The 23,936-nt window shown below is 48.3% G+C and overlaps 1 protein-coding gene across 3 annotated transcripts; it reads right to left on the reverse strand.

Annotated features, from left to right (window-relative positions):
- Positions 1 to 1,256: 1,256 nt before the first annotated feature.
- IL1RN (interleukin 1 receptor antagonist) lies at positions 1,257 to 23,679 on the reverse strand. Of its 3 annotated transcripts, none has more exons than XM_069583201.1 (5): positions 23,394 to 23,679; positions 8,139 to 8,190; positions 5,701 to 5,789; positions 4,030 to 4,142; positions 1,257 to 2,945 (listed from the first exon to the last, which is right to left on the reverse strand). In XM_069583201.1, the coding sequence occupies exons 1-5, from the start codon at positions 23,677 to 23,679 to the stop codon at positions 2,733 to 2,735; spliced, it is 753 nt and encodes a 250-aa protein (XP_069439302.1). In that variant the 3' UTR covers positions 1,257 to 2,732. The 3 variants fall into 3 exon arrangements, with proteins under 3 accessions (XP_069439302.1, XP_069439304.1, XP_069439303.1); XM_069583203.1 differs by lacking the exon at positions 23,394 to 23,679 and adding an exon at positions 8,324 to 8,694; XM_069583202.1 differs by lacking the exons at positions 5,701 to 5,789; positions 23,394 to 23,679 and adding an exon at positions 8,324 to 8,464.
- Between the last annotated feature and the right edge of the window lie 257 nt (positions 23,680 to 23,936).

The following is a 23,936-nucleotide window of genomic DNA, read 5'->3' on the forward strand; positions in this document are numbered from 1 at the left end:
TGTGCTGGTCTTCGTTGCTGCTCAGGCTTTTCTCTAGTTGTGGTGAGCGGGGGCTACTCTCTGTTCGCGGTGTGAAGGCTTCTCAGTGGGAAGGCTCCTCTCGTTGCAGGCGCAGGCTCTAGGATGAGATGGCTTCAGCAGCTGCACCACATGGGCTCAGTGGGTGCGGCTCCAGGGCTCCAGAGCACAGGCTCAATAGTTGTGGCTCTCAGGTTTAATTGCTCTTCGATGTGTGGGATCATCCTAGGTCACGAAAGGAACCCAAGTCTCCTGCATTGGCAGGCAGATTCTTCACCACTGAGCTACCAGGGAAGTCCTCCGCCTGTTAATCTCACATTTCCCAGATGTCCTCTTCCCTTAACATACCAGGAGGGAGGTGTGGGGGGCAAGGTTTTTTATTTTTAGACATTTCGAAACTGTGAATATATACTATACATACAGGAAGCCTCCAACCACATCCATGCCAAGAGATAGAATGCTGCCTGGCCCTCAGCTTTCCGGTAGCGCATTCTTGCTGCCCTTCGTGGGCACAACTCTTTCTGCAGGCCTCCCCACAACCCCTCCATCTGCCTGTTTTGAACTTTATATAAATGAAATTGTGCTCTCGGCATACTTTTGTGATTCTTAAACCCCACGTGATGTCTATAAGACTCGCCCGTCTTGTGACCACAGCCGGTTTTGTTTTATCCATCTTCTTTGCTGTCGAGTGTGTATGAATGAATGTAGATGTACATGATTTCTGTGAATTGAGCATGTATGAATGGCTATACATGTATGAATGTGCATAATCATTTCATGTGTACATGATTTACGTGTTAACTCTTTTCTTTAATAATTTTATATCTATTTTTATATCTATTTATTTATTTGGCTGCACTGGGTCTTAGTTGTGGTATGCAGGGTCTTTGATCTTCATTGTAGCATGTGGGATCTAGTTCCCTGATCAGGGATGGAACCCGGACCCCATGCACTGAAAGTGTGAAGTCTTACCCACTGGACCACCAGGGAAGTCCCCATGTGTTCATTCCTCTGGGGTAGGCATTTGGGTTGTTTCTATTTGGGGGTTATTGTGGATGATGGTGCTGCAACCTTCTAGCAAAGAGATCTGCTCTTCTGTTCTCCAAGGAGAGTGAGACCCCAGGAGAAAGGGACTCAGGGGAGGTAGCCAGGCCCACCCCAGGGGTTTAAAAGACCAGCCCCTGCCCCACCCCCACTTTCAGTTCTCTTTGCCCCAAGCCCAGCAAGGCCACAGACGATGAGGTTTCAAGTTTTTATCATAAAACAAAGCTTAAGTCACAGAGAACAGAACACTTTCCACTCAACACATGCAACACACATTCCCTGAGCACCTGCTGAGGCCAGGCTGTGTGCTCGGCCCCAGGGAAGACCAGAGACGGGGGAGGTCACGGTCACTGCTCCCAGGGGCTCACAGGCTGGTGAGGAGACAGACAGGGGCACATCTTCCAAACAAGTCTCAGGGAATCAGAAGTGCTAAAATAGTCCGGGAGCGACTCATCCCTCCCGGGAGGTCAGGAGAAATCACATTTGTGTGGCGTCTTGGGAGCGGGGGGACTTTTGATGAAAGGGTTGTGGAGGGAAGCTGCAGGAGGTCTGGAGTGGGGGGCGTGCTCAGGGCCTGGGCCAGAGGTTCTAGACTTCATGGAACATTCCAGAAAAAAACAAAAACTAGGAGACCTACGCATTATGCTAACTTTTCATTGTTACAGGTTGAAAAGTGAAAGCATTAATTGCTCAGTCGTATCCGACTCTTGGCGACCACACGGACTATAGCCCACCAGGCTCCTCTGTCCATGGAAATTTCCAGACAAGAAGAGTGGAGTGGGCTGCCATTCCCTTCTTCAGGGGATCTTCCCAACCCAGGTACAGGTTAGGGCATCACAAAAATAAGAGATTAAAAAAGGAAACGCTATCACCTGCTTTCAACATCACTTCCTAAACATGGGACTATTTTGATATTCTACTCCTTTACAGAAAGGACATCATTTCCAAATAAAAGACTCTCTTTCAAAGTTGGTTTAATTTAACAAAAAGATACTTAGAATTTTTTTTTTTTTTTAAGAAAAAGATACCAGGAAATCCTTATTTCCCATTTTGCTGCTGCTGCTGCTAAGTCACTTCAGTCGTGTCTGACTCTGTGTGGCCCCATAGATGGCAGCCCACTAAGCTCCCCTGTCCCTGGGATTCTCCAGGCAAGAACACCGGAGTGGGTTGCCATTGCCTTCTCCAATGCATGAAAGTGAAAAGTGAAAGTGAAGTCGCTCAGTCGTGTCCGACCCTCAGTGACCCCATTTTGCTACAGACCCTAAAAATCTTGCCCCTAGAGTAGCACCATTTTGCAAAACAAGAAATGGAAGCCGCTTAGCGGGAGGGAAGTAAGTGCCTGGGGATCTGCGGTGAGAAAGGAGGCAGAACTGGAGCTGGCCACAGGGTGTGGACTTTACCCTGAAGACACAGGCCACCCTGAGGGCTTTGAGTAGGGCTGGGGTTCCATCTGCACTTCAGAAAGACCTTGTGGAGGGAGGCTGGGTGAGCAGAGGAGGTTGGAGACTGGGTCTTGTTCCCACGGCTCTTGTACCTCCTTCTGAAGGTCCCCCCAGCTGAGGCCACCTGCTGAGCCCCGCAACACCCAGGAGACCCTGAGCAGGGTGGACAGGCATCTCTGGAGTCATGGACATGCTGGGACTGGGGACAGGAAAGGCTGAGCACCATGACTAGTCCTGCTGTAAGTAGAACCTGGTGACCTTGATGGCCTCTGTGGGTGTATTGGTGAGGCCCACGGGCTGGTCGGCCTCCAGTGATGTGCAGAGGAACCAGCCGGGGCAGGCAGCCGACTCGAAGCTGGTGGTGGGGCCATTGTCAGAGCGGATGAAGGCGAAGCGCTTGTCCTGCTCCCTGTTTTGGTTCAAGTCGGTGATGTTCACAGCCTGGAAGTCAAGAAGAAGCAAGTGAGGGCAGAGGAGCAGAAAGGTCCTCGCAGCCCACCTGGCCATCTGAGAGTAAGTGCTGGGGAAATGCTGGCCTGGCAAAAGTGTCCTCGGTCTCAGGACAGCCTGACACAAGGAGGTTGTCCCGTGCTTACACCTTGATTTGGGGACATCTGACCACTGTAGCCTTTGGTCCATACATTTGGCAAACACACGGTACCATCAACAGAGGCCAAGGCCTTGGAGGCTGGATTCTGTTGTGTCTGCACCTCTGAGAGATGGGAGAGTGCAGCAGCTGGGCAGGGCATAGCAGTCCACATTATTCACAATATCTGATCATTGCTACTCCACACAAAGCAGGCAGTCACTTTCCACTAAAGTGCCTGTTCACTAGTGGACAGAAAGGACAATGCCACAATTATAGCCATTCTCATTTGGGTTAAGATTTTGTCCAACAGTGCCCTGATAGAAAGCTCTCTTTTTCCAGGGCTGATGGCCCATTAAAGTTGCACAGGAGCACAAGGCCCTGGAGGGGATGCCATCTCATGGATTTGAGTAGATAAGGGCTGAAAAGGAATGGTCCCAAAGGTTGGCTTTACTGGAAGAGGGCAAGTCCAAGTAGGTTAGTGGCCCTTGGGCAAGAGAGTGACACACAGACACTGAGGTCCCCAGAGAAGCCAAGCCTCCTGGTGTCCTCATCCTGGTAATCCCTTCTCTCATTGAGGCTAGACTTAGCCACATGGCAAGCTCTAGTTAATTGGACAGTAATGGTATGATATGAACAAAAGTTTAATAAGTGCTTGCACACTAAGGCTTGCCTTTTTGGAGTTATCCCTCTTGGAAACCAACCGTCATGCTGTAAGGAAGCTTAAGCTGACAACTGAAATCAGTGAGACCGTGTGGAAGGAGAACCTGGAGGATGAGCCCCAGCTAAGATCCCTGCTGAATGTGACTGCGGTAGATCTGTGTGGCACAGATCTGCCCAGCTGATCCTAGTCAACCCACAGAATCATGAGAAAGGACACACTTTGCTCGTTTTAAGCCTCTGAGTTTGGGGTGTTTGTTGTTTGAGGCAGGTCCTTACCTCTAACTTGAGCTTGATCTCATCTCCAGATTTGACGCAGGCCAGGCACAGCTTCCCCCCATGGATCCCCAGGAACATAGTATGAGGTTCGATGGGTACCACATCTATCTTCTCTGGGGAAGAACAAAGGGGAAGTTCAGGTTGTAGAGAAGAGGAGGCAGAGATGGAGAAGACACAGCAGGCTGGACTCTCCCTGGGGACTTTTCTGTTCCCCTAACTACAATCCTGGGCTTCCCTGGTGGCTCAGTGGTAAAGAATACTTCTGCAATGCAGGAGACAAGGGTTTGATGCCCACGTCGGGAAGATCCCCTGGAGAAGGAGATGGCAACCCACTCCAATATTCTTGCCTAGGCAATCCATGGACAGAGGAACCTGGCAGGCTACCATCCATGGGGTTGTGAAAGAGTCAAATACAACTTAGCAACTAAAAAACAAGCAGATTAAAACCCCAAGGTCAGAAGGACAGTGAGGCCCCATCTTCTTGGTCAGGATCCAAACAGAAGATCAAACCAAGCACACTATCTAGCTACTCCTCAAGGACCAAGGCGTCTAAATTATGCTCCAAGTGATTGCTACCCTTCTCTTCTTTCCCTGGGCTTCCCAGGTGGCTCAGTGGTAAAGAATCCACCTGCCAATGCAGTAATGCAAGAGACAAGGGTTTTATCCCTGGGTCGGGAAGATCGCCTGGAGGAGCAAATGGCAACCCACTCCAGTATTCTTGCCTGGAAATTCCCATAGACAGAGAAGCCTGGTGAGCTACAGTCTATGGGGTCGCAAGAGTTGGACATGATTGAGCACGTGCATGCAACCCCCTTCCCCAAGACCCCTGTGCTCTAAGTCCACAAGTGTGCTGCCCATGGGGCCCAGTACATGATATCAGGAGTGGGGCCCCATGACTTGGTCCACAGAAGCCTGGGTGGGTTTGAACCCATTTTTTCCCCGTGGTAGTCTCCATGCACTCATTAGGAGTGAAGACCTCAGTTTCTCTGTGCCTTAACATCCTTATTCGGAGAGTTACCAGAGGACAGGAAAAGTGGGTCTCACGCCCTTTTAGAGTGAGGAAGGGGCAGAGAACAAGAATGGGCATCATGCCGTTCTACAATACCAAACCAGCCAACAAGGACGCGAAAACATCCTAGAGGGCTGGAAGAAACCCACATCCTATCATCCAGTTGCCCATCTTTTACTAAGGAGAAAACCAGGGAACAGAGTGAGTGAACCTTGGTCAAATTCATCCAGGTTGACATGGATCTGGAATATGACTCAATGTGGTATCCTAGATTAAGGGATATAACCCACCCTGTGGATGGTGTATTAGTTTTAGGTGGGAGTGAGAGTTTGAACACACAGAAACACAGGCTTCCTGGGCACTAGAGGAAGAAAAGGGCTGGTCTTGCCTTCTGGGCCCTACCTTCCCATTTGTGGCCTGGGGATCATAGTGTCTGTAGGTGGTTTCTCCCAACCTAGGCTCTACCCTCTCTGTCTTCTTGAGGCTCCCCTCATATGTGTCCTTCAGTGGCCAGGCCTCTCTAGCTTCAAACATGGTCACAAAGAACCAACAGGGATTAAGACATGGTACCTAAAATTCCCAGGGTCAAGCCACAATGCTGCAGACCCCTGGGCAAAGTGACCAGTGCCCACTCAGCATTGACCTTCCTGGCCACCACTCACCCTCTAATTTAATATTTGCTTCTTGCAAGTATCCAGCAACTAGTTGGTTATTCCTCAGGTAGAAGATCTTCTGGTTGACATCCCAGATCCTGAAAAACAGAAGGACCCAGCTATAGTGGACAGCTGCTATGTGCCCAGCCCCTTCTCTGTATTCCCCAGAGTGTGTTCAGTTTTCTCCCAGGGGTGTGGAATTAACCACACCCATAGCATGAATGTGAGGACTGAGGTCAACACTGGTTAAGAGACAGACCCAAATCCCAGATCTGGTAGGCCCTGTACCTGCCTTCTACCCCTGTTCTCACCTTGTTTCTCATCCTCAGCTTCCCAAGCAGCCACCTCCTATGTCAGCAAAGCAGACTCTAGATTAGGACCATTAATAAACTTCCTGGGTGTAGACATGTTCTTTGTCTGCACCATCCAATATGGTAGTCATCAATCACTTGCAGCTATTGAGACATGCAGCTATTGAGCTCTTGAAATGTGGTGTGATTGAGGATCCACATATTTTCCAATTTTTTTTTTTTTTTTTGGCTATGCAGCATGTGGAATCTTAGTTCCCTGACCATGGATCAAACCTGCGCCCCTTGCATTGAAGCACAGAGTCTTAACCACTGAACCACCAGGGAAAGATCCCAATTTTTTTTTTCTTGTATGTTGATGAATTTAAATGAAAATCTAATGAGTCATCTGAGATTGGTGGCCCCCACAGCACAGAGCTAGAAGCTTCAAGGGTCAGGCCCCATTGCAGCTAACTCGCTCCAAGCCTTAGACCGTGAAGACTTGTCCCCAAAGTCTGTTCCCTATTGGCAAGTCAGCTTCCCTTCCAGTTCACCCTGTGGCCTGTTTCTGGCTCCCTCTTTTTTCTTCTTGATGAAGGGCCTCTCTGTCTGAGAACAGGGTTGTAGCTGTGAGATGGAGTAGCAGGGCCCCCGCCAGGACGTGGACACTTCACTCCCTGCTGCCTCCATCCCCCAGCATGACCTTGGACCTGTGCCTCATCTCCTCACCTGTGAAAGGGGGCTGGCAACACCCATCTCATCAGGTGACCTTGAAGAGCCCATGAGCTCAGAGAGAGGGGGTCAGTCAAACTGTAAAGTTCTTGGCTGGAATGAGCATTTGACCTTTCATGACTATTCTTAGCTCCTGAATGAGTTGAATTCCATCTGAAAGGATTAAACGTTCCTTTCTAGAGGCTTCCAGTGATAACTTCTGGAGATCCCAGCCAAATGGGAGGAGGTCGAGGCAGACCCCTGAGAAGAGGAGGGGCTTCTCTGGGACCCACACAGGCACGCAGAGTCCCAGCCTGTAGCCTCAGGCATGAGAAACTCTGGACGAAGAAACAGACAGGGGCACCGTGGACAGGACACAGCCCAGAGCTCCAGACTGATGGTTAACAGCGCCTGATTGTGTTGGACCATCAGAGTGTCCAGCTCCCCTGGGGGCTCAGTTTCCCCATCTGTGACCTGGAGTGAATTCTAACCCTGCCTGCATTACAAGGTTATGAAAGAGCCCAGAGGCCACATGAAGACAGCGCTCTGTATTAATCACCATCACAGCCTGCTGTTGGGGGATGGTGACACCTTGCCACATTCCTGACGCAGTTTTTAATAATCGTAATAGTTTTCAGGAGCCTGATGAGCTGCAGTCCATAGGGTCGCTGAGAGTCAGACACGACTGAGACCCCTGTCCACCACAATAGTTCTCAGACACTTTACTGCTCTCAAAACACTGTCACAATGTTATCCGTGCCTTTGGCTTTCACAACCTTGTAATGCAGGCAGGGTTAGAATTCACCCCAGGTCACAGATGGGGAAACTGAGCCCCCAGGGGAGCTGGACCCTCTGACGCACCAACACAATCAGGCATTGTTAACTATCAGTCTGGAACTCTGGGCTGTGTCCTGTCCACAGCGACCCTCTCTGTTTCTTTGTCCAGAGTACTCTCCCAGGCTTCAGCCCCAGCATGGCTTCCAGGCACGTTTCTGTCGCCAAGATGCCTGAGCCCCTGAGCAAGTAAGTCAGGCTTCCAGTCAAGCTTTGCACATCTGGGAGATTTTTAAATACAAGTGCTGAAGATCATGGATGTGGCAGCCAACCTTAGTTAACTAACCTTAGGCAGCTAACCTTAATTATTAAGGGATGTTTAATGGCTCAGACGGTAAAGCATCTGTCTACAATGAGGGAGACCCAGGCTCAATCCCTGGGTGGGGAAGATCTCCTGGAGAAGGAAATGGCAACCTACTCTAGTATTCTTGCCTGGAAGATCCCGCGAACAGAGGAACCGGTAGGCTACAGTCCATGGGGTCGCAAAGAGTCGGACATGACTGAGCGACTTCACTTCACTTCACTTTCAAGCCCAAACCCAGGGCAGCCCCAGACGGCTGTGTCCTAGGTCGCTTTTCTACCCCTCCGGCCCAACTTCCTTGGGATCAGCCTTACCTGAAGGCTTGCATCTCGCAGGGTCTCTTTCCCAGGGGGTGGCAGGCTGTTTCTGAATGGAACAGGAAGAGGAGGAGACAGATTAGGTAACCGTGGATGTAGATGTCCATCCTGTGACCTTGAGGCGATGGGAGACTGCCATTTCGGACCCAGAGGAGCCGCTTATAAAGAAAAGAGTGGCTCACCCAGCCGGGCTGCGGGCGCCTGTCCCACGAAAATGAACGGAAACGCCTGCACATTTCCAAAATGAGAAACCTTGCTGTTGTCACTTTCAACCCTGCCGAGTGTCGCAATGGGATGTCGTAACCCATTCCCTCCCCTTTTCCTCTGTGCAATTTCCCCAAAATTGAGATTTCTATTTCCCCTTCACCCAGTTCCTGGGAAGAAGGGCACAATGAAAACCCAAGCCCCTCATCTGCCTGACAGGTATCCCGAGGCTTTGAAAAACCAAATGCGAGTAGAAATGTCCCCCTCTTGCAAGAAGCCAAGTGGCAGTGTTCCCAGTGCACGTCAGAGACTCAGGCCATTTTGTGTTCTTTGAAAGAGGGACAGCCTTGCTGGACCTTGGACCGGGGGCGGGCAAATACTCTATCAGACAGAGATCAGATAGCAAACGCTTTAGGATTTCTGGGGCCATACATCATTATTACTCAACTCGACTGTCATAGTTGAAAAGCAATCTTAGGCAACCTGTAATGAGTGCATGTGTGCAGTCAATGAGTCCTGTCTGACTCCTTGTGACCACATGGGCTGTAGCCCACCATGCTCCTCTGTCCATGGGATTCTCCAGGCAAGCATACCGGAGCGGGTTGCCGTTTCCTCCTCCAGGGGACCTTCCCGATCCAGGGATCCAACCCATGTCTCCTGCACTGGCAGACAAGATTTTTCCCCATTGAGCCTCTGGGGAAGCCCAGCCAGTCTGCAAACCCACAAGCTGATTGGGTTCCAGGACAGCTTTATTTACAAAACAGGTGGTGGCTGGATTTGGCCCGAGGCTTGCTTTCTCCTATTCTAGAGTAAGCTTCCTGAGAGGGGACTTTGAAACCAACTCTATTCCTGTTATCCTTGTCTTTGAAGTTAGGGTCTTGGGAAAATGGGATGAACTCCACATTCCATTTGGGATGGAAATGAATCCAAAATCGGCCTCTGGTACGTGCTATTTGCCACCTGTGTGACTTGGAACAAATCGTTTGTTTGGCTCTCTGCTTCCACCTCTTCGTACTCAGAATGAGGTCGATTATGTCATCCTTATGGGTACAGGGAGAGGAGAAATGTGAGAGGGAGAAAGGGACAAAGGGATGCGGGAAGGGAGGAGGAAAGGAGGGAAGGAGGGAGATTGGTTGATTGGAAGGTGAAAGTTCTGGGTCAGAGTAGGCATTTGGAAACATTAACTTCCCTTCTTACTACATTCTAGACAGGGAAAGTGAAGTGAAGTCGCTCAGTCGTGTCCGACTCTTTGTGACCCCGTGGACTGTAGCCCACCATGCTCCTCTGTCCATGGGATTTTCCAGGCAAGAGTACTGGAGTGGGTTGCCATTTCCTTCTCCAGAGGATCTTCCCTACCCAGGGATCGAACCCAGGTCTCCCGCATTGTAAGCAGACGCTTTACTGTCTGAGCCCCCAGGGAAGTCCTAGACAGGGAAAAGGAATGTATATTCCTCTTTATGGACAGAGAAGAGTTGGAGCGGGTCCTACATGATCTCAATGGTAGGAGGATGGACCGCTAGTGCAGAAGCGCAAATTGTGGCATTTGAGAACTTGATGGGCACTCAGCATCATCCTGCCTCACCCCATCCTTGTTTCTGAAGAAGACCCAGAGAAGGAAAGACATCTGCCCAAGGTCACACAGCTCGTCCATGGCAAGGTACAGCCAGAAATCCAGGTCTCCTGGTTCCCACCCAAGGGACACCCTATTACAGCAGTAGATCTTGAGGAGTCTGACTTTATTTTCAGCCAACCCATCAGAGGTTGTGTTCAAATGAGGGTAAAATCTGTGAAAAAGGAAGGCTGCATGGCATATTTGAAAGTTACTTGTCTTTTTTTTTTTTTCACTTTGCAATACTGTATTGGTTTTGCCATACATCAACATGAATCCGCCACGGGTGTACATAAGTTCCCACTCCTGAACCCCCCTCCCACCTCCCTCCCCATACCATCCCTCTGGGTTATCCCAGTGCACCAGCCCCAAGCATCCTGTATCCTGCATCGAACCTAGACTGGCAATTTGTTTCTTATATGATATTATACATGTTTCAATGCCATTCTCCCAAATCATCCTGCCCTCTCCCTCTCCCACAGAGTCAAAAATTCTGTTCTGTACATCTGCATCTCTTTTGCTGTCTCGCATACGGGGTTATCATTACCATCTTTCTAAATTCCATATATATGTGTTAGTATACTGTGTTGGTGTTTTTCTTTCTGGCTTACTTCACTCTGTATAATTGGCTCCAGTTTCATCCACCTCATTAGGACCGAAAGTTACTAAGAGAGTGGATCTTAAAAGTTCTCATCACGAGCAAAAGCAAAAAAAATATTATTGTGTTGTACATCTGAAACTCACATAATGTAATACATCAATTGTTACTGTTTAGTCGCTTGGTTGGAGAAGGCGATGGCAACCCACTCCAGTACTCTTGCCTGGAAAATCCCATGGACAGAGGAGCCTGGTGGGCTGCAGTCCATGGGGTCGCGAAGAGTTGGACACAACTGAGCAACTTCCCTTTCACTTTTCACTTTCATGCATTGGAGAAGGAAATGGCAACCCACTCCAGTGTTCTTGCCTGGAGAGTCCCAGGGACGGGGGAGCCTGGGACAGCCATGGGCTGCCAACTATGGGGTCGCACAGAGTCGGACATGACTGAAGTGACTTAGCAGCAGTAGTAACAGTCGCTAAGTTATGTCCAACCCTTTTTCAACCCAAAGACTGTAGCCCACCAGGCTTCTCTGTCCATAGGATTTCCCAGGCAAGAATATTAGAGTGGGTTGCCATTTCCTATGTTATTTGTACCTCATAAGTCAGTTATATCTTGATAAAAATGTTTTTTTAAAGAGGAAGTTTGCAAATGAACTTTCTCAGATCTTTAAAGAGCTCTTCTTTCAGAGCAAATGCAACATTTCTGCAAAAATTGTGTCACCTCCCTGAGTGGAATGAAACAGCATGTAGGCCCTTTCTGGGCAGGGGGTAGGAGACCCTGGGGCTGGGCAGTGGAGTCACTTAGGACTGGGGCTCCCAGGCAACGAGCCAGGGCTCTCTGAATCTGTTTCCTTATCCACTGTGTGTATTAGTTGCTCAGTCATGTCCCGACTCTTTGCAACCCCATGGACTGTAGCCCGCCAGGCTACTCTGTCTGTGGGATTTCTGAGGAAGAATACTGGAGTGGGTTGTCGTGCCTTCCTCCAGGGATCTTCCCAACCCAGGAATCAAACCCACGTCTTTTACATCTCCTGCATTGGCAGGAGGGTTCTTTACCATTAGCACCACCTGGGAAGCCACCCCCTACTGGCATCTCTGACTACACACAGTCTCGCTTCTGGTGCTCAGCCTTCACTCCACTTCCTGAGTTGAGGTTAATGACCATGCCACAGAGTGGACTCTGCCTCCCCCGTCAGCGCCCCAAGCTTCCCTCCCAGCTCCAGACATCACCGCTATAACTGGTGCCTGCTACGTGACAAGCCCTGCCCTGCTAGCCACCAGTGACAACAGAAACAACTAAGACCCACTTCAAGGGAAGCAGGACATTCAGGTGAAATCCATGTCCTAAGAGGGACACGAGACAGGCTCCACAGAGACCACACGAGTGAATCTTCATTGTGGATGCCTGTAAAGTGTTCAGGGCAGTCTGCCCACACAGGAAGTATCCTATACATGAGAACTCTTTCTCAGTTTCAGTTAATGGCATCTTTCAGTTCTAGGATTTCCAGTTGCTTCCTTTTTTTGGTAGTTTCTAGTTCTCTGCCAGAAGTTGCAATCTTGTCTTTTACACCTTCGTTCTGTTATTCGTTCAGGTTCTTAAAAAGGCTGCTCCAGTTGACTCTATCATTTGAATCCCCGTTGGGTTTTCTTCTATTGTCTCTTTTTCTCTGTTGCACACACTGTCTTGTATATGCTGATTATTTTATTAAATGTTGGACACTGTAGCAAAAACTGTAGGATCATTTGAGGCTCTGGGTAATGTACGCCCGCAGAGACACTTCATTTTTTTTGTATGCAAATGTTTATAACATTATTCACAGCCACATATTCTTAACAGCCCAAATCTGAAAACAATCCAAATGTTCATCAGTGGGTGAGTGGACAAACTGTAGTTACCCTGTGATATTGTTGTTGTTGTTTAGCCACTAAGTCATGTCCAACTCTTTGCAAACCCATGGACTGTAGCCCATCAGGCTCCTCAGTCCATGGGATTTCCCAGGCAAGAATACTAGAGTGGGTTACCATTTCCTTCTCCAGCAGATCTTCCTGACCCAGGGATCGAAGTCGTGTCTCCTACATTGGCAGGTGGGTTCCTTTCCATGCAGCCACATGGGAAGCCCTATCCTCTGATACACTGCTGGGCGATAAAAAGAAGCAAAATATTGATACATGCAACAATATGGATGAATCTCCAAAACCTGGAGATGAATGAAAGAAGTTAAGTACAAAATACCATGTACTGTACCATTTCATGTATATAAAATTCGAGAAAAGGTAAAACTATAATGATAAGATTCTCAGTTGTCTGGAGCAGGGGGTCTAAGGAGGGTGTTGACTGTGATGAAGCATGGGAAATTTTTTTGGAATGAATATACTTAGTGCTACTGAAATATACAGTTAAATATGGTTAAAATATAATGTTTTAAAAAATAATGTATGTATTTATTTTTGGCTGAGCTGGGTCTTTCTTCGTTGCTGAGTGGGTTTTTCTTTAGTTGCAGAGGGCAGGGGCTACTCTCTAGTTGTGAGGCATGGGGTTCCCATGGCGGTGGCTTCTCTGATTGCAGAGCACGGGCTTTAGGGCACACAGGCTTCAGCAGCTGCCACTCCTGGGCTCTAGCTCAGTAGTCGTGGTGCGCGGCCTTAGTTGCTCTGCGATATGTGGGATCTTCCTGGACCAGAGATGGTGCTTCTGCTGGGCACCAAGGTCAAGGGCACTGCAGCCCCAGGTAACTTCACCCAAACAGGACTTGAGATGTCTCAGAACTGCGTTTCAGGAATGGTGCAGGCTGCTCCATTTAGGTCCCAGCCCAAACCTGGGTTGTTTAAGGTGGGGCGGGTCTCTCCTACTCAGTGGGAGATAAAATACAAACTGTGTCCTTCTCCACCCCTGAGCCCCATGAGTCTGCCTGATAGAAGTGGTTGAAAAGTTGAGCAGGAGTCAGAGAAGGGAGGACTTTTAATTCCTCTCCAAGGAGCAGGGCATTTATCTAAAAGGAAACTGAGTCAGAGGGTGACAGTGTCAGATTTGTCTTATTAAGATCAACCTAGGAATAGTGACCAGGTGGATTAGAGTTGGACTGAGCTTGGGGGTGACTGGACCTGAAACAGTGGGGTGACACAGATCTCGGCAGTGGGTGCTGACAGCAGAATCTCCAAAGGTGTGCTTCTGACTTGTAGCGCTGGCCTAATTCTCGGGTGTATGTGCCCACCAGGGATGATTTCAAGCCATCCACCTCACTGCATAAGCTGGGGAAGAGATGGGACCTCGCTGTCTCCAGCACCCTAAAGGTACGGGGAGATTGACAGCTCCTGAGTCTTTCTTAGAGAGAAACTGTCTTCATATTTCCCGACCCCAGTCTTCCTCTTCGGTAGCCCAAATGGCTCACCACATGGATCCCGTCCCCCTTGCAAAAAAGCAATGTGTGTGCATGCTCAGTCGCTTCAGTTGTATCCAACTCTTTGCGACCCTGTGGACTGTAGCCCTCCAGGCTTCTCTGTCCATGGGATTCTCCAGGCAAGAATATTGGAGTGGGCTGCTATGCCCTCCTCCAGGGCATCTTCCCAACCCAGGGATCAAACCCCTGTCTCTTATGTCTCCTGCATTGGCAGTCAGGTTCTTTACTTACTAGCGCTGCCTGGGAAGTGCAAAAAGGGATGCCTACTGACAAATCCAGTTTTTCAGGAAATGTCAATGAATCTTGATGCGAATTTTCAGCTGTGTCTCCTGGAGTTGTTTTTGTTGTCAATCCAAGGACTCTTGGGAAACATTTAAGCTGCTGGCTTTGGGTGTTCAGGTGTGCACCTTTGACTTAATTTCGTATTTCAAATCTTCAGCTAATTCTTGAATGCCTGAGTTACAGCGCATACACAATACAGTCAGCACTGTTGTCCAGACCTTGTAAAGTTTTCCTAAGATAATAGAACAAAGACTCCAGTTACTCTCTCCCAGAGATGAGTAAATGCTTGAATACAAAGCAGAGGAAAAGGACGAGAAAAACAAGTCCCCATAGTGTAATATGCTGTCCTCTCTTGGTTGGTCTCCACCTACCCAGCCCTGCCAGGCAGCCAAGTTAATTTCAACCAATTCTGGTAGCTGATTAGAAGAAGCTCCCTATAGCAGCAGGTCAGGCTTCCCAGGTGGCTCAATGGTGAAGAACCTGCCTGCCAATGCAGGAGATGTGGCTTCAATCCCTGGGATGGGACAATCACCTGGAGAAGGAAATAGCAACCCACTCCAGTATTTTTGCCTGAGAAATCCCATGGACAAAGGAGCCTGGCGGGCTACAGTCCATGGGATTCCAAAGAGTCAGACACGACTGAGCGGCTAAAGAACAACACAACAAGAGCAGCAGGCTAGGTTTGGAGACAAGTGTTCTCCTGAGCATCTCTCCACCAACCTGCAGCCATCACAGTGACCAGCTGGTGAAGGTCAGGAGAGTGTGCATAAAGCCAGCTGTGACTGATTGCTGATTTATAAGAAGCCTGTCCTCCTCCCAGATGATATGGTCCACATGGGGTCTAACTGATAAGATGGCTCATCATGTCGACCTCGCAAACAAAGAATAAATCAGTGATCCTTGAGACTGACCAAATTGCCCAAATTGCCCAAATGGCATCCTGTTATCTCACTGGTGCCTATCTTCTCAAAGCTGTGAGACCATCAGATTCCAGACCTCCAACTATGCGACCATCCTTTCAGAGAGTTTTTCATTGGTGGGGTATAGGAAGGACTCTGTCAGAAAGGGAGGACGCTGGTTCTCCTTAAGGGCCAGTCACCCTCTCTTTTCCCTGTAATAAATTTCCCTTTTCTTTCCTGACTGCCCAGCTCCCTCTCTTTTTCTCTGCTCTTGCCTTATATTCTGGTGCCAAAACTCAGGAAGGAAGATTCACCGCAACTGGGTGGGCTCCTCTTACCAGCCCACCTCGTATGGTCCCCTCCCTTGGACCTTGCTGAGAAACTGAGAAGAGCTCCAGGACAGGACTTTCCACTTGCCTTGTTGGACTGATGTCCACATACTGACCCACATTTCATCCATTGGTTACAAGGGTGAGTGAAATCCCATTCTCTTAGATCCTCTCTCTTGCCTCATTTCCAAGTCCTAGCCCTAGGTGGGAAGATCCCTAGGCCCTCAGGCCCTTGGCCATGTGCCCCATCTGACCTTGAAGTAGGGGACGCTCATTTCAAAGCAGACTATCATTCAGTTCAGTTCAGTTCAGTTCAGTTCAGTTGCTCAGTCATGTCCGACTCTTTGCGACCCTATGGACTGCAGCATGCCAGGCCTCCCTGTCCATCACCAACTGAGTCGGTGATGCCATCCAACCATCTCATCCTTTGTCTTCCCCTCCTCCTCCCACCTTCAATCTTTCCCAGCATTAGGGTCTTTTTAAATTACTCTCTGAGAAAGTCCTGAGAACAGGGATGCTTTTTTTCTCGAATCTTTCTCCTCGCTTTCTCTCGCCCTTGGCTAACCTCCCTATTCAGCTACAATGGGTAATTCTCAATCCTAGCCCTCAAAATCTACCTAGGATTCCTTCTCTGAAACCTAAAAGCCTTGGGCTTCCAAGGGGAGATAAGACCAAGAAGACTTATTTACTATTCTAACACTGTCTGGCTGCAATACAGACTTGATAACAGTTCCCAGTGGCCAAGTATAATTTTCTCCGGACCTCGAGAGCTTCTGCCGCTGCATTGGCAAGTAGTTAGAAATCCTTTACGTTCAGGTTTTCTTCGCTCTCCGCTCTCGACGCTCTCTCTGTGAATCCTGTTCTACTTAAATACTCTTCGCCTATTCTGGGCCACATCCTCCTAATACAATGTCTCGCAACCCCTGTTCAGATTTTTCTTCTTCTTCCTTTGACCCTTCTGACCACAGGCCACCACCCCCTGCCCCCGCCCCCCTCTGTCATCGCTCTCAATTCCCTTGCAGCTGCTCCAGATCCAGTTCCACAACCTCCACCTTACATGCCCTCTTCCCTCCCTCCCACCTTCTCAAGAGTAGGCCTTGGCCAACCACCACAGCTCCCAACACCCCTCCCCAGACTGTGCCTGGGATAAGCTCTGAGACCTCAGCCCCACCCTCTACCCTGAGGGTCCCAAGGCCTTACCCCAACCTCCCTAGATGCCCTCCCCTTACTGGTCCCGAACAACTTTAAACAGGAAACTTCACTGCAGGACCCCTCTCCTTCACCTACCCAACCCCTCCCTTTACCAGAAGTACCTGGAGCAGAAGGCATTGTTTGGGTTCATGTCCCATTCTCCCTTACAGATCTATCTCACACTGAAAAGCATCTTGGCTCCTTCTCCTCAGACCCTGATAATTACCTAGAAGAATTCAAGTGTCTTACCCAGTCTCATGACTTAACCTGGCATAACATTTACATCATCCTTTCCTCCACTCTTCTCCCAGAAGAGAAGGAACAAGTATGGCAAGGCTCTCAGGCGCATGCTGATGAGATACACAGGACCCACACTAAGCCCTTAGGGGCAAGGGCTGCCCCCCAAGATGATCCCAACTGGGATTATCAGGCACAGAGACCTGGATGAGCAGCCTGTATTCATATGATTGCTTGCCTCACTGTGGGCCTTTAAAAGGCAGAGCATAAAGCCATCAACTTTGATGAGCTCCAGGAAATAACTCAAAGACTGGATGAAAACCTGGCATAATTTCTAGCCAGGTTAATGGAGGCCCTACAAAAATATACAAAATTAGACCCCACTTCAGCAGAGGGCACCATTGTCCTTAACACCCATTTTATCTCCCAGTCACTCCCAGATATCTGAAAGAAACGAAAAAAGGCAGAAGAGACCTTTTAAATTTAGTCTTTAAGATTTTCAATAACCGGGAAGAACAGGCAAAGCTAGAGAAGGCCCAAAGAGATCAGGCCAAATACCACCTTTTAGCCATTGCCCTACATAGCTCCAAGCCTCCATTAACCAACAAAGAAAGGAAGCCACCTGGGCCCTGCTTCAAATGCAGCAAAGAAGGCCACTGGGCCCGCTCATACCTAAAGCCAAGGCCCCCTCCAGGTCCGTGTCCCAGCTGTGCATAAAGGGGCACTGGAAGATTGACTGCCCAAATCCCCCTCTAGAAATCTGGACATTCCCTCCTGGTCCCTAGCAGGAGTCCTCTGACCCAGCTCTACCCAACCTCCTTAGACTCACCGCTGAAGACTAAAGGTGCCCAGGGCCCCATGCTCCGACTCTCATCACCTCTATGGAGCCCAGGGTAACTCTTACAGTGGCAGGTAAGCCCATCTCCTTTCTCATTGACACAGAGGCCACTTACTCTTCTATGCCTGCCTACTCCGGAAAAACCAAGGTCTCTCAGGTCTCTGTTATAGGGGTTGATGGTTTAGTATCTATACCACGAATAACCGAGCCTCTACCTTGCACACTTCAAGATACCCCATTTTCCCATTCTTTTCTCATACTCCCAAAATGCCCCATTCCTATTCTTGGGAGAGACCTTCTTTTAAAATTCAAAGCCGCTGTTACTATCCCAAGCCCACCCTCTGATCTAGCCTGGTAACTGCTCCTTAACACCCACCACTTCTGTTGTTTATCTACAACAGGCTCCTTTCTGTTTTCCAGACGAAACTCTATAGACAATTCTTACCCCCAACTAGGAACTATACCGCCACACCTCTGTAATCACACTTCACATCTCTCTTTCCTTTCAGGCCGATCTGTCTATCATGTCTCAGGAACTGCAGGATATTCTCTTACTTTGTCAGGGAGACTCCCTTCTGCATATGGTGTAAATACTCCTCTTGAAGGGGTTACACTGGCAAGTTCACTGTCAATTCCAGAGACTACTAACAAGTCCCCGGAAAGTCTCCTATTTGCTATCAATTTCAGCTGCTGTCTTCTTACTCCTGGAATATTTTTCCTATGTGGAACCACTGCTTATTTATGTCTTCCCACAAACTGGACAGGAACATGCACCCTGGTGTATCTGGACCCAGATATTTCTATTGCTCCTAACAATCGGACCCTTCCTACCGCACCAACTCGTAACTGACCCAGACTGGAAATTCAATTCATTCCTCTATTAATCAGTTTAGGAATAGCCTCTGGGATTGGGACAGGGACTGCAAGGCTCACAACTTCTTTAAATTACTATCAAAGCCTTTCTAAACTCACAGCCTAGAAGAAATACCTAGCAGCCTTATCACTATCCAAAACCAGCTAGATTCCCTGGCAGCCATGATCCTCCAAAACAGAAGAGGATTAGGCCTCCTCACAGCAGAAAAAGGAGGTCTATGCCTATTTTTAGAGGAAGCCTGCTGCTTCTACACCAATAAATCAGGCTTTATAAAGGAAGCAGCAAGAAATCTGACAAACAGGACCTCGAGAATAAGCCAACACCTCAGTAATTCATGGGAAAACTGGGTAAGCAATTGGAATTGGATGCCCTGGGTCCTACCTTTTCTAGGCCCTCTCCTTCTACTTAACCCTTTTCTAACTTTCGGCCCAAGATTAATGCGTCTTTTTTCAAAATTTCTTCAGGATTGCTTACGAGCCTTCACCAACTGAACTATCCACGAGCTATTTCTAACTCACTCAGATTATCAAAAACTTCGACCCCACACAAATCCCCTTGACCCACATTCCAGCCTTTTCTCATCTTATCCCCATGTCACCCCTGTCCCACAGGAAGCAGTTATAGCACATTGACCTTCAGCCCTTATCCTAAATCAAAAGGCTGGCAGTCCCTTTCTGATGGAGTCCTTCTTATACCCCACCAATGAAAAATTCTCTGAAGGGATGTTCATGTAGCCGGAGGTCTGGAATCTGGTGGTCCCGCAGCTTTGAGAAGATAGGTGCCAGTGAGATAACAGGATGCCATTTGGGCAATTTGGTCAGTCTCAAGGATCACTGTGATTTATTCTTTGTTTGTGAGGTCGACATGACGAGCCATCTTATCAATGAGACCCCATGTGGACCCTATCACCAGACACGAATGGTAAACTCACCATGAGTCCTTTCTGAGGTTCAGAGTTTTCCAAGATTATCTCTGTTCCAGCAGTTTCGGGGTTTGATATGGATCTGCATTGAAAGCCACTGTTTATCTAAGTTTTCTTCATGTTTTCCAAGGTACTGGTTTGTTCTTTCCTTCTGGGCTTTGGTGATAAATTAGGTCTCTGCAGGCAGAGTGAAGGGAGAGGAGACAAGAACTTGGGGGAGGGAACAACTCTGTTTCTCGCCAGCGGTGTTTTGGCCTCTGTGTTCTACTCTTTTATACCGGTCTTGTTTGGTGGTGATTTAGTTGCTAAGTCATGTCTGACTCTTGTGACCCCCATGGACTGTAGCCTGCCAGGCTCCTCTGTCCATGGGATTTCCCAGTAGATTATCATTTCCTTCTCCAGGAGATCTTCCCAACCCAGGGATCGAACCCGGGTCTCCTGCATTGCAGGTGGATTCTTTACCAACTGAGGCACCAGGGAAGCCCAAGTGCTGGTAGTATTCCTGCCTGGAAAATCCTATGGACAGAGGAACCTAGTGAGCTACAGTCCATGGGGTCCAAGAGTCAGACACAACTGAGAGACTGAGCACACACACATACAACAGTTGAGCAAGGTGGGTGTAGACACCCCTCAAGAGACACACTCTCAAGATGGAGATGTACTCACTTCGTAGAATAAAAAAATCAAGGCTCAGACAAATTAAATCACTTGCCCAAGATCTTGGTTGAGCCAAGATTTGAACCCAATTCCTCCACACTGCTGTCCTGCTGGAGAAGAAGGTGACGTCTTTTCCTCACTGCTTCATCGCATAGTTAACAGGAACAAGAACTGTATTTGTTCTTATACTCTTCCCTATGTGTTTGAACTCACATCATATAGAGCAATGATTTATTCTCTAACTGTTTGAAAATTTTAGGAGGTTTTTTTTTGCTAGTAAAGAAAGGATGATTCTAAAACCTTACATAGGTTAAAGGGGTTATGGACTAGAATGGCCAATTTCCCTAGTTTTTCCAGGATATTCTTGGTTTCAGTACTGAAAGCCCTGTGCTTAGTCTCATCTAACCATTCTTGACCCATTGGACTACAGTCCTCCAGGCTCCTAGTACTGGAGTGAATTTTCCTTTTCTTCTCCAGGGGATCTTCCCGACCCAGGGATCAAACCTGCATCTCCCATGTCTCCTGCATGGCAAGCAGACTCTTTACCTGCCAAGCCACTGGAGAAGCCCCACTGAAAGCCCTGCATCCTGGGGACATTTCAGTTCCTGGAAAACAGATGATTGCTCACCCTTAGGAAACCTTTCCTGGTGGCTCAGATGGTAAAGAAGCTGCCTACAGTGCAGGAGACTCAGGTTCGAGCCCTGGGACAGGAAGATGCCCTGGAGAAGGAAATTGGCAACCCACTCCAATATTCTTGCCTGGGAGATCCCATAGACGGAGGAGCCTGGCAGGGTACAGTCCACGGAGTCACAGAGTCGGACAAGACTGAGTGACTAACACAAGAAAACTTTAGAAGGTGCTGGCATCATCTGGTAGCTAGTGCTGCAAATTGCAGGCACAATTAAATGTCAGTCATTGTCCCTTGCCAAGTCACCTAGTAGCAGAGATGCTTTCCATTTTACTACATGAATAGACAGGTAGGTAAATCATGCTAGAGTACTCCAAAACCGTGGTAAGTCTTCCACTCAAGAAAAGAGACTGTAGCAGATACATTGTTAATCAATCACTTTCATTCTGATCAAGTTAGTTTTCAATTAAGCCATTCATATTTAACTTCATCCAACCATGTAATCAAGACATGGTCACCATCTAGTAGCCTGAAATTGTTTTCAGACTTAAGTTGTAGATAATATTTACTTTTTCATTGTCATCATCTTCATCCCCTCCTCCTCCCCTTCCTCCTCCTCCACACACATCAGCTATAAGATTAGCAGTATAAACAGAGTTCCACTGAAGTAAATAGCTTGTCCAGGGTAGCACAGAGTACACACAGGACAGTTCCATCTTCATCCTTGTCTCTTTCCTCACTTTTACAGCTCTTCTGTCAAATCATGATTATCTCTGGGCCCTCTCTGGTTGGCATCAATGGTACCACCCCTGCTCCAGGTGTTAGAGAATGTGGGTTCCTCCTCCCAGGAATCACAGTGTCTTCACTGGGTTCACATACATTTGCTACTTGAATTCAATCCAATCCAAGTTATACTTTAGCACCAAGTTTTAATTGAACATCTACTATGTGCCAGGTGAAAATATTTTGGAATGAACCATTTATAAGCATAGTGATTTCTTCATAGTATCACTGTCTGTTCCCGGGAGTTGCATCTTCCTTTACTCATTTGAAAGATACATAAGACCATGTGCTATTTCACACAGGCCACTGGAGACTGCTACACCCTCTGGGGGAAGGGAAAGGTCAGCTGCTTCAGAAATCCTGGCTGTGGTTTACAAAGCATTTCTCCCTCCATGATCACGTTTGGTATCTGTGCCCCTAGAGTATATTCCATGGTTTGGAAACAGACTGTCTGCTGTCAGGCCCAGCTCATTCCCTTATACTGGCTGTCTTGTTTTGAGCAAATTACTTAACCTTTCTGTGGCCCAGTTTCCTCTTCTGAAAATGTGAACCATAGTAGTCCTTCCTCATGTGGTTATGGGGAGAAGTAAACCGTGTAAACAGTTCAGCAGAATGCCCAGCTGGAGCAAGTGCTATGGAAGTGTTAGTGATTACTGTGTCCTTGAAACCCTGAGTTTGCCAGCCTCCTCTTGACATTGAGGAAAGTGAGATCCAGAAAGGAGAAAAAAGTTACCCACTAGAGGCCAACTTAGAATTAAAAATTGGATCTTCAGACCACCAACTTTAATCTTTTCTCTGCCCCATATACATTTTAACTAGAAATTGCAAACCAGTAGCTCATAGACTGAATATTTTATTTGCTTTCTTTATTGTTTCATTTTGGGACTTCCCTGTAACTCAAACAGTAAAGAATCTGTCTGCAATGCAGAAGACCCGGGTTTGATCCCTGGGTCAGGAAGATCCTCTAGTGAAGGGAATGGCAACCCACTCCAGTATTCTTGCCTGGAGAATCCCATGGACAGAGGAGCCTGGTGAGCTAGTCCGTGGAGTCGCAAAGTCAGACACGACTGAGCGACTGACGCTACTACTGTTTCATTTAGTCAGAATGCAGCACATCACAACGTCAGAATATCCAATTGTTTTTGAAAACTGAGAAGTTCTGAGGCTTTCCTGGCAGTCCAGTGGTTAAGACTCCATGCTTTCACTGCAGGGGTTGTGGGTTTGATCCCTGGTCAGGGAACTAAGATCCCACATGCTGCATGATGTGGCCAAAAAAGAAAAAAGAAAAATGAGAAGTTGTGGCCACTTTGGCCTGCACTCTCATGGGCCAGCCACTTGCTGGTACTGACTAGTGACAGCCCCTAATTCTACACAGTCCCTGCCCTTCTCTATTACCCCTCAGATCTATGGCTGAGGACCAGATTGTATTAGCATTTCTCATTGAGCTCACAATGTTCTTTCTCATGCTTAACAGAAACACTTCTCCAGTTTTCCACCTCTCTATTGACAGTAGGAAATGACCAATGGGCTCCAAGGGCTTCATGATTATTTTCTCATACAGGCATGCTTCCTTGGGCCGCCTGCTCACTCAGTATGCACGGGGTTCGCAGCCTCTGCCTCAGACATCTGCACAGTCTCCCCGTGGTGGCCGCTGCCTGCATGGTGGCCAGGTCTCTCAGACAGGCCAGGAGCTCCATGCCCTTGACATTCCCCTTGAAGCTTGCTCTTCAGAGTCTGAGAGCACTGGGTAAATACTTTTCTTTCTCATGTTTCAGATGGAAAAATAGAAGCAAAAGGAGCTTACCTAAAGCCATGGTGAAAGATGAGGTCCTCCAAGATCTTCCAGGCTCTGGCTCCAGACGGAGCGGCGACACAGGAAGGAGGCACAGCCAGGCCACACCTGGGCCACCAGCCCCTCCCAGGGCAGAACCACTCCCTCCTACCCGATTCCTGTCGGAGGGTGAGAGGAGGAGCCCCAGCCTGCCTTCCCACATACCCACGCAGGGCTGGCCACTGCAAGGAGGTGGGCAAGCCCAGCTTCCAGAACGGTGACTCAGGCTAACAGAAGCCAGACGGGTTCTGATCTGCATAAAATCGGAGGTCACATGTGAGGAGCTGAGCTGGATTAGTGGGGCTGGACCTTTGTTTCCACCCAACCCCAGTGAGCCCCAGTCTGTGCCTGTGTGTGCACCTTCATCCAGACAATGTGGGTAGACTTAACCCTGTGTGCCCTTAACCTTAACTAGAAGAAGGTTCTCTTCTGGCAAGCCTAAAGAGAGCCACAGAAGGTCCCTGATGATCTTTTTAAAAATGTGTATATTTATTTATTTTTGGCTGTGCTGGGTCT

The sequence above is a fragment of the Ovis canadensis genome, chromosome 3 (assembly GCF_042477335.2).
Source record: "Ovis canadensis isolate MfBH-ARS-UI-01 breed Bighorn chromosome 3, ARS-UI_OviCan_v2, whole genome shotgun sequence".
NCBI classification, from domain to species: domain Eukaryota; kingdom Metazoa; phylum Chordata; class Mammalia; order Artiodactyla; family Bovidae; genus Ovis; species Ovis canadensis.